This window comes from Phoca vitulina, unplaced genomic scaffold, assembly GCF_004348235.1.
Source record: "Phoca vitulina isolate PV1807 unplaced genomic scaffold, GSC_HSeal_1.0 scaffold14, whole genome shotgun sequence".
In the NCBI taxonomy this organism is placed as follows: domain Eukaryota; kingdom Metazoa; phylum Chordata; class Mammalia; order Carnivora; family Phocidae; genus Phoca; species Phoca vitulina.
Window position 1 is genome coordinate 20608086 of NW_022589717.1, and position 13725 is coordinate 20621810.

At 44.7% G+C, this 13725-nt stretch overlaps 1 protein-coding gene across 1 annotated transcript in view; it reads right to left on the minus strand.

Moving 5' to 3' along the window:
• FREM3 (FRAS1 related extracellular matrix 3) overlaps positions 1-7035 on the minus strand; it is an 82065-nt gene extending 75030 nt beyond the window's left edge. The window contains exons 1-2 of the mRNA XM_032412914.1: positions 1857-7035; positions 367-456 (exon numbers count right to left, since the gene is read on the minus strand). Coding sequence (XP_032268805.1) covers positions 367-456; positions 1857-7035 — 5269 coding nt within the window. The remainder of the gene's footprint in view (positions 1-366; positions 457-1856) is intronic.
• Between the last annotated feature and the right edge of the window lie 6690 nt (positions 7036-13725).

The following is a 13725-nucleotide window of genomic DNA, read 5'->3' on the forward strand; positions in this document are numbered from 1 at the left end:
GGGGCTGAAAATCCTCACAAAATCTAAAGGTGGGCTTTCTAATTTGTTCCAGAATGACAGAAACCACCAATCAGATTCTCAGAACCACCGGAAGAGATTGACTTGCCTATAGGATGTCACACATAATCTAGGTCAGGTAAAAAACTTCACATCTCATTATTGAAATTCCTCATTGCTTCCCCTTCCAAAACAGTGATTTGTCAAGAATCATTTGGCATAGGATTGCAAATAGAGCAAAAAGAATTCATTTGTTGGTACTCTGACATACACCGATCGTGATTACTGTGTAAATAATTTAATTTTTTTCAGTTTCATATTGATTTTAAATAACCAAGGCTCCCTTTTAAGGTTTCAATGCTGACTTACCATTGTCTTCAACAGAGAAGTAGAAGATATCCTTTGTTTCTTTGCTGCCTTCATTCAAGACGTAACAGATCCTCCTTTCATCAATGTCAGCTAATAAAAGACCAAGTATCACTCATCATATTGGCACAATAGAAAATGAGTATGTTAGGAACTTCAATGGGTTAAGGCATGGAAATACTACAATAAAGAAATTTTAAAATAATTAAATGCCTACAAATCTAACTTTAAAAAAATGATTAAGTGAATGTGAATCTAATTTTTTCTTAAAGTTACACTGGGAAAAATAGAACATTATTTAAAATTTTGTTACCGTGCTATGTGTATGATCTGTAGGATCATCCCCAACAAGAAAGACATTCTAGTGATGCATGTTTTACAACATCCTCTATGGAAAATTGAGTCTATCTGGTTTAGGTCTTCTGCACAAGCCTGGAGCTTGGCATGATGGTGGTTATTCATTAACTCTTAGTCAAAATGAATTTAAACAAGAATAACTGCTGCATTCTTAGAAAAAAGAAAATGGGAATAAAATGATTTTTTATTGCCTATTCTCTTGGATTTTTGAGAATTTGTCACTTGGTCTGTAATTGTGTTTTTTGTATTGATAATTATTAGTATATTAAAGACAATTTGCATTTTGGGGGTATTTATTTAGAAAGATAATTCTTATAAAACCACATGATTTCATTGGCTTTAGAAGCGATTCTGAAAATGTAACCAAACTATTTTTTAAACACCCTTCATAAGTTTTACTCTAAGATTGCATTTAGGTATATATGTATCACATGTAGAAAAATTCCATGTATCTCTTCACATTTCATGCGTAAAGCTACATGAAAAAGTTTTAAGACAATGTAAAGAGCTGCCACAGACAGCAGGTGTCACTTTACCTGGGAAAACAGAGGAACCTGCCTCAAGTTCACCATTAGTAATAATGACAAATGTATTTTTAAAAAGATCTTTAAAACATATCCCTCCACAAACTTAGGAAAATTTAGTTCTATGCTTTTTTTTTAGATGCAGAAGTTACATTTGAATAGTACAATAAAATGTGCAGTGTAATATTTATCTCCAAAATCTAAGTACAAAATATCATCTTCAGAAATCTAAATTTACTGATAAACTATGAAAACAGTTCCTAGGTATGTCATTCTTTGAAATTAAACTGATAATATCAAAATTAATGTAATCATATCTTACGATGATATTTCAGAAACAGAAACTGTCCACCTGCATTCTGCAATTTTAGGGCATAACTACCAGCCTTACTGGATGTCCGAGAGTTCCTGTTAAATGGGCATCCTGATGAAATGGCTAGAAAAGGACTAGTTGCCCTTTTTTGTTATCAGAATAATCTCATATTCCACCGTATTTCATTAGAATCAAGATCTGTCTGTCAATGGGCTGAGGTTGGGAAAATTTTATTCAGAATTGGGAGACCTGATCTGCTCATGGAGAGGGACTGAGGTATTGGGAATATCATTACTAACCTTGCAGAAACACTTGCGTGCTCTGGTTTCCAAGGCCAGTGTTGATAATGAAGCCATGCTCTGGTCCTCTGGTCACTTCATACTTCAGGAGCCCATGGAAACCGTCTTGATCCTCTGCCCTCAGAGACCTGTTGGTAATCAGGAAGCTCATGTGTCCAGTGTGAAGGCGCTTCAAGGCTGATGCACCTCTGTTAGTGGCAATCTGGGGGAGCCTGTTGTCTAGAGAACTTATGTGGATCCTCATTACCTGAGGTTTGTGTGTCTCTAGGACAGTGTCTGGGAAGACATAGAAATCAGCATGAGTGCCATCTGTCACAGTCAAGGAGAGACTGTCCTCAGTCGTCTCACTGCCATCGTGCCAGTAGCTAATCAGGTTATCATTCAGGTCCCGCTTGGTGAAGGTGGTCACAGAATGACTGCCATTGTACAAAATCCTACCATGGATGGGGAGCTGGGTGACAGTAAAGAGGAGAAGATCATCTGGAGTATCCTTGTCTTCCACTGTCAACTCAAAGGGAGTGATGTGTTTGCTTTCCCCTTCCTGCAGTATTAGCTTATGGATGGTCAAGATAGGTTTCTTATCATCCACATCTGTGATGAAGATCCTGAAGGTTTGGAACACAGGGTTGAGTCCATCAGTCACGTGAAACTCAAAGCTGTCCGTCTTTATCTCATCATTTGAAGTGTGGACATAGAATATTTTGTTGCTAGCCAACTGAAGCTGAGTGAAAGAGGCAATGGGCTTCCCAGGGTGGTCAGAGCTCTCTAAGTGCCCCATGCTAGGAGCCCGTGTGATCCTGAAGTGAAGCTGTTCATTAGAGCTGTTGATGTCACTGGTGCTAAGCAGATTGGTGGTAAGGGTCACTCTGTCACCTTCTGTCAGGGTAAGCCCTTTGCTAACCACCTCAGGGAAGACCCTGTCTAAGCTGTCAATAGTGATGTAGAAGTAGCGGTCTATCAAAGGGTTAATCCCATCAGTCACATCAAACTTGATAATGTCAAGGACTCCATCTTGGCCTGTGTGGGTGTAACAGATGAGGCTTCTGTCAATCTCATCCTGGGTGAAGTTCATTCCTAGGGTGAGGTTATTTCTCACTTCCCCTCTGGGTTTTCTCAGCCGCTGTAGAAGCCCCTGTTGAGGCCCTGAACGGAGAACAAAACTGAGGCTCTTTTCATTGGAGTCAAGATCTGTGGCCTTAAGGACCCAATTTGTGATGACCTTGGTGTGTCCAGTCTCTACCTCCAGCCCATCATTGGTGGTCAGTTGAGGGGTTTCATCATCCACCAGGATCACCATAATGGGTACCTTCCTGTGGGTGGTGTGCTTGCCATCACTCAGCCAGACCTCAAAACTATCCTCTGTGGTTTCAGAGTCATCATGTTCATACACAATAGTGGAGGCCTCCTGGATCTCCTGTAAGGTGAAGCTGTGGATGGGCTGGCTGCCTGTGGCCAGCTGCTGTACGATTCGGCCATGCTGAGGGAGGGCTGTGAGCTGAAAGTGAAGTTCATTTGGTGGCAAGTCAGCATCTGCTCCATTGAGCAGTGGGGTGTCTATGACCAGGCTCATCCCCTCTAATACCACAAACTCACCGGCAAAAAGTTCAGGCTGCTCATCATTGGTGGGTAAAATGATTATAGGGAAGAAGACATTTGGGGAGAAGTTGATGCCATCAGAACAATGAAAGGTGAATTGATCTTTTTGTGGCTCTACCCCCTTGTGAATACTCTGTACATAATTGATATGCCTCGCTTGGACATCTCTGATGGAGAAAGCACTGATGGGACTACCAGCCCGTGATTCTTTTGAGCCAGGAGCCAGTGCAATGTTTTCCAGGTAGCCAGAGGCTGGCTGACCAGTAACTGTGCATAGGATTTCATCTTGGGGTGTGTCCACATCTTCAATATTGAGATGTCGTAAGGTCAAGGGACTCTTCCCGCCTTCATCAACAATATAGAACTCCCCCACCAAGACTGTGGGTGCCACATTGTCCACAGGCAGCACAACCACTTGCACCTGCACTCTCTCCACTATGCTGTCTCCCACCACCCATTGATAAGAATCCTTGGAGAGGGTGAGGCTGAAGGTATCATGTTGTTTCTGGAAACCAACTTCACCCCCAGTGTGGACGTAGACTACTGTCCCACTGATGAGGTCCTCTTGGGTGAATCGTTCTGCAGGTAAGCCATTCACTAGAAGAGTACCCAATTTTGGGCTATCCTCCATAATGAAAGACAGCATCAAGTCACCTGCGCCCTTCTTTTTGCCATGTATGATGCCCATGGTGATCTCAGTGACTCTGCTCTCTAGTACATCTAAGGAAACATCTAATAATGGACTACCTGTAATAGAGATCCTGGGAGTTTTGTCAGTAGTGGGATGCACGGAAATCTGGACGGTGATGGGTATGTGGTGCACCCTGTCACTTACCTCCAGATGGAAGGTGTCATTGGTAATCTGGTCTCTGCTGTGCTGGTAAGAGACACTCCCATTAATAATGTCAGCTTGCATGAAAAGTTCCCCTGGAACCATATGTTTATTTAAGTAGTGCAGGTGTCCATGTTGGGGACCCCAGACTAACATGAAGACAATCTGGTCAACATCTGTGTCAGGGTCTATGACATCCAGTTCATTACTGCTGAGGATAAAATTTCCTCCTTCTAAGACAGTAAAGCCTCTGTTGGTGACTTCTGGAGGCTGGTTGTCCACAGGCTTCAGGAATAATGTGAATATGCCAGGTACACTGTTGCCTGCAGCATCCTCCACTTGGTAGGTGAACTGCACAACCCGTGGTACAATACCCAGTTTCTTCTGTGGGGGCTGGTAGGCAACTTTTTGGAGATTTACCTGGGCCTGGGTGAAGCGCATGATGGGCGTATCTGGCGAATCAGTGAGCACAATTTCTCCAGCTCGGACTCGGTGGTTGTCATCTGTGTCAGTTGGGGGTGTCAGTAAGGTGTACCACAGGTTCTGGTCATCTGAGTCCTGGTCAATATATTGGAGGAATTTCTTCTGGAAGTGAGTGAGTTGGTACTGGTGCACGGTCATTTCTAAGGTAGTTCCTGGAAATAGTTCTGGACTCTGCAGATCCACTGGTTGGACCGTGATGGTGAAGAAGTGCTGGTTGGATAGATTGGGTGGGTCATGGTCATCCTGTACATGGAAAGTCAGCTGGATCATTACAGGTTGAGGGCTATGGGGTCCAAGATGGCGGTAGAAGAGTTTCCCTTCCATGATGTCTTGCTGAAGCCACTCAGTCACCACCTTCTCATAAAGTCCTTCTTTTTCCACATAATACCAGTCTTCATCTTCAGGGGTCAGAGGTGGTTCAGCCTGCCGCAGCAGCATCTCTCCCAGGTGCTGAGTTGAGTAAGAGGAACCAGGGACCAGATCCCACCCTCTTTCTTCCTTTTTTTCTTCTAGAGGCTGGTCCTCCAGCACAAAATGGATGGTTGAGTCATCAGAGTCAATATCAGTAGCACTCAGGACAAAGGGGGAAATCTGGACCACCTGTCCTTCTGTAACTGAGAGCCCGGTGTTGGCCTTGACCTTCGGTGGTTCATCATCAACAGGTATTATGGTGACAGGGAAGAGGAATTCCACCTGGTGGTGCCCATCCTCCATCCGGAAAATGATATTGTCACTGTAGGTGTTGCTGCCATCATGCTGGTACACCACTCGCCCTGCTACCAGGTCCTCTGGTGTGAAATGCTTGCGCCCAGCAGGTGCCCCAAGCACCACCAGCTGCCCGTGTCTCAAGCCCCTTACTGCAGTTACTATCACCTCCTCTCGGTTATCATTATCACTGATCTGAAGGCTGTGGGTGCTGGACAGGGGCTTTAACTGACCTTCAAATAGCAGTAGTCCCTGGTTATATCCAGCCACTGGGGCCAGGGTGTTCATGGGCTTCATTATCACCATGAAGGCAAAGGGGTCTGAGGTGGCGCCATCTCCGTCCACCACCTCCAGCTCCAGCTGGAAGAGGTGCTCTGAATCTAATTTCTCTGTCGGGGGCTGATAGGCAATTTTCAGTTCCCGCAGCTCCTGCTGGGTGAAGAAAGAGACTGGAAGACCCAGGGGGTCGTCAGTGCTGACCACGTATCCCTGGTGCCCTGGCGTGGTTGTGGGGGCATTGAGAATGTTGAAGACCAGGTCATCAGGGTCAGACTCCGTGTCCTCCGCAGCCAGTGAGTCAGGGGTCAGGGCTGTTAGCAAGAACTGACTGACCTCCATCATCATCAGGGCCACAAAGCTGGGCCTAGGTGCAGTGTTCTCTACTCCGTCGCGGATGCTCACCAGCAGCTGGAAGTGCTCGCGGAGCAGCACCTCCTCTGACCCAGTGCCTCTGTCTTCTGGCCCTAGCAGCTCCGCCATCAAGGACACATAGTCCCGATTCGGCGACGGGGTGGTGGCGGTATGCTGGTAGCGCACCCCAGCTCTGACAAAAGCCTCACAGTCTACGCTCTTGCCCCTGGGGAGAGGGGCCCCCATGGCGTCCACCAAACGCCCATACTTGGGCGGTGGGCCGCCCTGGGGAGGAAAAAGGGTGAGCCGGCACCTGCTGGTAGTAGAGGCTCCGTTCCCCAGGGAGGCGAAGTCCAGCACTCTCCTGTCGATGGCTTGGCTCCAGCCCCGCGCCTTCTCCACCAACAAAGGCCTGTTGCGCGTCACCAGCTCCGGCGGGGGGAAGACCACGTCCACAGCCAGCGTGAAGGGCAGTGCCAGCGTGTAAGTCGGGGCGTGGTAGCGCAGCTGCAGCCGCACCCGCGCGCGTCCCGGGCTTCGGGAGCCGAAGTGAGTGTACTGGACTTGGCGGGGCCGGAAGGCGCAGGGGAAGCGGCTAGGGGAGAGCGCACCGTGGCTCAGCGGCAGGGCGTCCAGCACCGTCACCTCGCACCAGTGCCCGGGCTGCACTCGAATCACCAGGTCCCGGAGCGGATCGAGCCAAAGCGAGCGGCCCACGGGAACCCGGAGTCCCGGGTTGGCGATCAGGACGCTGGGGCCGTCGGGGCTACCGCGGGCCAGAGCGCCCCAGGTGGGCATGTAGAGCGCAGGGTGGGGTTCAGTCCCAGGCGAGGGTACCTGTCCCCGTAGCACTGGGCAGCTCAGGAGCACGTAGGCGAGCGCCGCGACAAACTGCCGGGGCGTCCCAGCGGGGCGCGGAGAAGTCCCAGCCATGGGACCTTGACGCTGGGATGCCCGCAGAGTACCCTGTCCGAAGAGCGCCGGCTCAACTGCAAGTGCAGGCTGGGGAGGAGGAGGCTGCTGTCCAGTCGGGAGCGAGGCGCGGACTCAGCAAGAGCCAGTGGCCATGCTTCAGCTGTGGCAGGTAAAAGCAGCGGGGAGAGAGGGCTCTGCCCACCTTCTGCTCTGCCTGCGTCCCAAGCGTCTCCTCGGCTGGCTCCGGGGACCGCCTAGAAATGCCCCAGCGCCCGGAGACCCCGCTCCTTTGTGCCTTTAACCTCGCTACCTTACTGACCTTCGTGCCCGGAGGGGTAGTCGGCCACTGTGCAGCCCCCGCTGCCCGCTTCAAACCAGCTGGTCGGGATACTCTCCCCGGGTGCCTCAAAGAGATTGTTCTTTAGGACTGGGAGACAGCGACTGTACCCGGGTCAGTTCTGCGCGTGGAAGACATTGCGCTCCCGCGGTCCATTCATCCAGGCAACGGTGTTTCTGATGGGGGGAGGGGGGAGCCACCATTCCTCTTCCTTACCGCTGACAGGCGTGCATTTTCTAGCCAAAATTGAGTCTCACTTCGGACATAAAAGAAGCTAGTGGGAGCTATTTTGCAAATAGGATTTTCTAGCTGCCTGTCTGATGAAGCAGCTTATTCCAGATCTTGTAATTCGGTGCTTCCAAAATAACCCTGGCATTTTTCTTCAGCTCAGTTCTTGAGGAAAAAGATTAGCATCCAGGCTGACGAACTTGAACAGCTTTTAAAATCTGTTTCTAGTCAGTGGGTCCCACATACCACAACCGGGTGTGCACGTTGGCTTCCTTCCATTTTTTTTTAGAATGTGGTTTCCATATCTGATCAACAGTGGCTCCCTCTGAGTTTATTAGACATGCTGTTTCCTAAATATTTTCTTTGTAGAAAAATATATAGTAGCCAGAGGCGAGAATGTCAAGAGAAACAGTAGCAGAGAAAATACCCCAGATATTTCTGTGAATTAATCTATTTAACACTTGGAATTGGGCGCTTTCTTTGTGGCTTTTAGTTAAGGATGCCTGCCCTGGGTGGGTGTAATGTTAGCTACTTAATTTCATATCTTTTATTTTTTTAAGATTTTATTTATTTATTTGAGAGAGAAAAAAAGAGGGGGGAGGGCATAGCGAGAGAGGGGGAACAGCAGACTCCTTGCTGAGCTGAGTGCAGAGGGGATGGGGCTCAATCCCAGGACCCTGAGATCTTGACCTGAGCCCAAGTCGGATACTTAACAAACTGAGCCACCCAGGCGCCCCTTCAAGTCTATTTTTTCAAATATTAGAGGTGTCCATTTAAGCACAGGGCAGACTAATCTTTTCCTGTAATTAAAATGGTAATGTGCTTTCTTATGCAATTAATGTAAATGCTAGACTTGCTGATGTCAATGAAAATAGATGTGTCCAAAACTGTAGTGATAAATATGGCTTCAAGGGGAATATATGTGTACAATATTATCCTCAAATTATTTTATTTTACTGTGTTGCAGATACCTGTCTTATGCATTTCAGCAGCAGCTGCACTGAGTCCCAGAGCAGAAATAATCTGCTGTTGGCTTGAAAGCATTAATATTCTCTTTAAATATTTAATTTAATCAGCCAGTGAAAGGCCATGGGTCTATATAATCCACAAAGTGGAATGCTAGTACACCTCATTAGCACAGATTAGGCCAATTTGTTCATATAATTGGATATTAAGAGATAGTAAATTTGAAACAAAATGTTTAGCTAATTATGATGGTCCAGTGTGTCTAGAAATTATTTTAAAAAATATTTTAAATTGAAACAGGTAAATTCCATTGTAAATGAAAGAGACACTATATTTCATAAAGCTACTGCTTTGTCCAAAGGATGGTTTTTCTATATTAGAACTTTTTTGCATATATTAAGTTTCACCCAATGAATATTCCTGTATGAGTGTAATTTTGGTTCCTGTCCAAGCACCACTCACTCTGGGCAACTATGTTGTCCATGTGCTATTTTCATTATAGGCAGAGATGGGGGTAGGGACCAGAGATGACAAACAACGAAGCTACTAGGTTTTTAATTTTGTCCTCTGACCCTCCCCATCCAGGTAACATTCTTTCTACTGTTCTTCTGTTCTTCCCTACCAAGCTTCCTGAAAGTGGGGTTTTTGTTTTTTCCTGCTATCTACATGACTTATTCTCCCACTCACTCCCTCTTAGAACACTCCAGTCTGGCTTCCACTTTAAAAACATCAACACCATTCTGTGTGAGGTCATTAGTAACCTCCATGTGGCAAAATCCCGTGACTATTTCTCATTTTGTCCACTTGCCACACATCCTCTGGTTTTCCTCCTTCTTTGTGGTTTAAGTCTATCTTCTTCAGAAAGCCTTTTTCCTATGCTCCTCAAGCCATATTAAATCTGTTTGTAATTCTGCATTTGTGGATAACATGATTAAGCTGCATGAGAGCAAGGAGCTTGCAATATTGACCCCTGATAGCCACTGATGTCAAGAACTGGTGCACAGCAGGTACATAAAAGTATTTGTTGATTGAAGGAATAAGAGATTGAGAAGTAGTAATCACGTACTGTGAAGTCTAGGTGCCAGGCAATAAATAAATAAATAAATAAATAAATAAATAAATAAATAATAAAAACCCAAATCAGTGCAAGTATCAAGTATAGGATAGCTTCTTTTGTAACCTAACCCAAGTCCATCTGCCTGATGCACAGCAAAGACAATCACTGAGACGCTGAGCATGCAAGGAAAGGGTTGATTCTAGGGGCAGCCAAAGGAGGGGACGAGGAGACAGGAGGACAAGCCTCAGCTCCACCTCCCTGAAGGAGACTGTCAGGGAAATTTAAAGGCAAATGAAAAAGGTCTGGGTAGAAGTTGCAGCTGTGCTTATCTGCCCTGTTAACCCTTTGGTTACCAGTGTCTTTTGATTATTGCTCATTCTTGAGGGAATTGGGATAATGACCATTCTGGTTACTTCCTGCTAAAATGGGGCAAAGATCAGGATTAGAGGAATGGAAACTTTCCTCACTCATTTAGAAATCTTTAGTTCCACGTTGAAACCCAATGTTCTACTTTTTTTTTTTTTTTTTACCAGGATTTTCGTACTTTGGTTTGTAGTTCTTATACTATTTTATCTAGGGCTTAGGGGAGATTTGTTGTAACCAAGTAGCTTGTTGTACTTGTTCATGGATTTCTTTGGACCAGCTCTCCTAAACAGTAGTTACAGGTCCGTCAGAGGCTTGCTGGTCCAAGCAGGGTTCTTTTTGATGTTTATTCTGTTTTTCCAGTCTATTTGGGTCTCCAGGAAGGAGTTTAATTTCCATTAATGCCCAAGGCTGTGGACACGTCTTGTGTGACTTCTGCCACAAATCCAGCTCACTGTCACTCTGGATGATCTTGCTGAAAGTGTTTTAACAATTTCTGAGGCCTTCTCTGAACAGGAAAAGCTTCAACCCAATTTGTAAAGTTGTCTATAAATGCTAGCAAATACAAAAAATTACCTGTTGTTTTTGATATCCTGGTAAAATCTACTTGCCAGTCTTCTTCAGGTTTGGGGTCTCTGAGTTGTGTACCTTTTAGAATGGGTAGGGGCCCGGTCTTAGGATTGTTTTTAGCACAAATGTCACATTTTTTTTTTTAATAGTTCTCTAAAGAGTGGGACCTGCAATACACTTCTGGATCCATTGAAGAGTAGCATCTCACCCATTATAGGTGCTTTGGGGAATACAGTTAAATATTTCTCCCATAAGATGTTCTGGGATAAGGATTCATTATATTTCCAGCTGGCCCTTGTGCCGGCATGGTGTTTTAATCCCCATTCCTTGGCTCTTTTTAGGCCCTCCAAGGAATATTGAGGTTGATACTTTAGTTAAGTCTATGTCTGGTACTAAAGCCATTATAGAGGGTTTTGGATCTTTGTAGAGGCTGCCAACTTGGTAGCTTGATCTGCCCAGTTGTTCCCTTGGGCGATCAGTTTGATTTCTGGTGTTCTCAGCAGTGGACAATAGCTGCTGGGTCACCATGGCATCCAGCTCTTAATGGTCTTTGATCCATGGAACTGTTCTTGTCCATAAACATCTCAAAGTCTGGATTTCCCAGTGGCAGATCCATCAGATCAGGATGGCTGGAATAAACTTGCTCAATTATCTGTAGGTCTCTGGGGGATCTTTGAGTGGTTTATACAGCAACAGGCATGAAGATGGCCTGAACATGGGCCATTGTGGTGGTTCCTCTCTGAAGTTTAACCTCAAGCTGTCTAGTTTCAGTTTGCAGGGCTTTAAGAAAAAGAGCAGTTTTATTTCTCAGTGATTCCAAGTCAAGAGAATGGGAGAAAATTGGAAATACTAGCGTGGAGAGTCTTGGCCAGATATTTGAGGACACCAGAACTGAGAATCCAGCTCAGTTTTATAGGCAAACAATAAGCACTCACAAACAGTTAATCAGAAGTAAAATCTAACATCCACAATGGTGTGTTACTGAAACATCATTTCTCTAAAATCACCTTCTTTTCCAAAGATAGCCAAATTAGGACTAATTTGTCTGTAAAATAATTTGTTTGTAAAATGTTTGTTACAAACTTGGCCTAATTATTTACCTAAGTGCAGCAAAATAGTGATTGGCCATATAGGTTTTTGTTTGTTTGCTTGTTTTTTAAATCTGTTTTCCTGGAACTTTTCATAAGAAATTTCAGATTGAACTTCTAATAGCCTCCCAAGCTAAGAAGCCAAGCTAAATACTTGCCATCGGATTTCACCTATAGTACCTAGAGGTTTGGGTGAATTCCTTTCTTCTTGGGGTTCCCAAAATAGCCAGAGTTTCCTGCATTTGCTAGGAAGTGACCTTCTTTACTAATCTCGGAAGGCTGCTGGTACCCCTGGAAGCAGGGTATCAGGCCAGTTTTTCCAAAGGACTTTATTGGCTCCATCAAGTCAACCTTAGCTCCTTAAAGCTGTCTGGTCATAGCTGAGCCTATGCATATCTCCCTCAAATAGGACATTCCGGCCAAAGCCTTGGTAATATAACCAATGTTTCCAATTGTGTCCGGACATAAGGAGAACAGATTCTTATTAAACTTATGCAAATAAATGCATTGCTATGGAAATAGAAGAATACTCACTGAGAGTTTCTGAATTCTGGAGGGATCAGGTAGGGAAATAAAGATACATGTTTTATATTTGTTTACAAAGGAATGTTTTACTAAATTTCTATAAGTCATAGATAGCCTTAAATCTGGGAGAACAAACATTAGAGAATCAGCAATGTTTCAAACAAGAGTCTGTTTGAATGCAGTTTTCCCATTAGTTCCAGATATTCTCACCCAGTTTAGTTTTGTGACCTTAAAGATATCAAAGACCTGTAATCGTTATTATAATGCAATTGACAAGGAAATTCAGTGACATACAACACTTTAATAATTAGAATTACAGGTGATGACATTATACCAGGACATATCAAATCCTTAGGAATTTTATACAATTTCTGGAACAGTGATAGCAATCAACCCCACTGTACAACCTAAGGAGGTTTATCATCACTTATTGGACAACGCTTCCCATGTAATTTGACATACCAAATCAACAAGCCTAATTAGTCAAAAAGGCTTCATTTAGAAGTTGAATTCTGAAAAGTTTGTCAGAAATATCAGACGGCTTTAAACAATACACCTAGGTAGGATTAGAGGTCATTCCAAAACTTAATACTTTTATATTTAGGCAAGGTGGCAACAAGATTTTAAAGGCAAGTGCAGAGGGTTACATAGTTATCTCAACTTTAACTAATCAAAGACCTAATAAAGACAAAACAGACACTTTGTTTTTCTAGGCAGATTCTATTAAAGATAAAAAAACTCACTTTGTTTATAATTTAGACTAATCTAAGAAAACTGTCACTTTAACAGAGAAAAACCAAATTCCAATTTCATATGGTGTACTTCTGATATTAAGACTCGTTCAATCCAAAGGGAATTTTTAAAAATTATGCAGTCTCTCCTTTTTTCCTCCCTGTCCTCTCCCATGTCGATGTTGAGACAAGGACGTCCAGGGCACTGCGAGGATCGGGGTTCTTGTGGCGGGTGCTGGGATGTGCGGACCAGAATCCCCAGCAGGAGCGAAGGGCTCTGGGCTGTAGGAAGGCTGCAGCAGTCCTCACCTCTCCGAGGCCAGCAGGACTGCTCTGACCCAAGACAATGGCCTCGCCAAGGGCGTGCCCTCCCCCCAGGTGGTCACGTCCAATGACTGTTCAACAGGAGGGTAGAGAAGTCCAGCCCTTTTGTCCCAATTCAGGGTGGTTCTGAAGGGTAATCCAACGTTTGGAACTCCTCGGAGAGTCAGCTAAGGCTTCTGTTGAGGCACCGCTGCTCACCTTCTGCCTGATCTTGCTGACTCTCCCTTCTCCTCCCCGGCTGGTGCTCACTCCCTGGTTAACTTGTTTACACACTAATCTCCATAATCTTAGTCCCGACCATGCACAAAATTCCTTTCCAAAGATTCCCTTTGCTCAAAAACCTACAGCTTTCCTTTTATATTCATTCAGATTTTGTCCTAAGTTTTCTCTCTTTAAATAGCCAGTCTTGCTTTCCTTGCATACAGAGTTGTTCCCCTACTATTTCTAGTAGTCTTAATTACATTTATTAAAATTATTTACATCTATTTGTTCTTAGATTACCCATAAAACTTTGAGGCA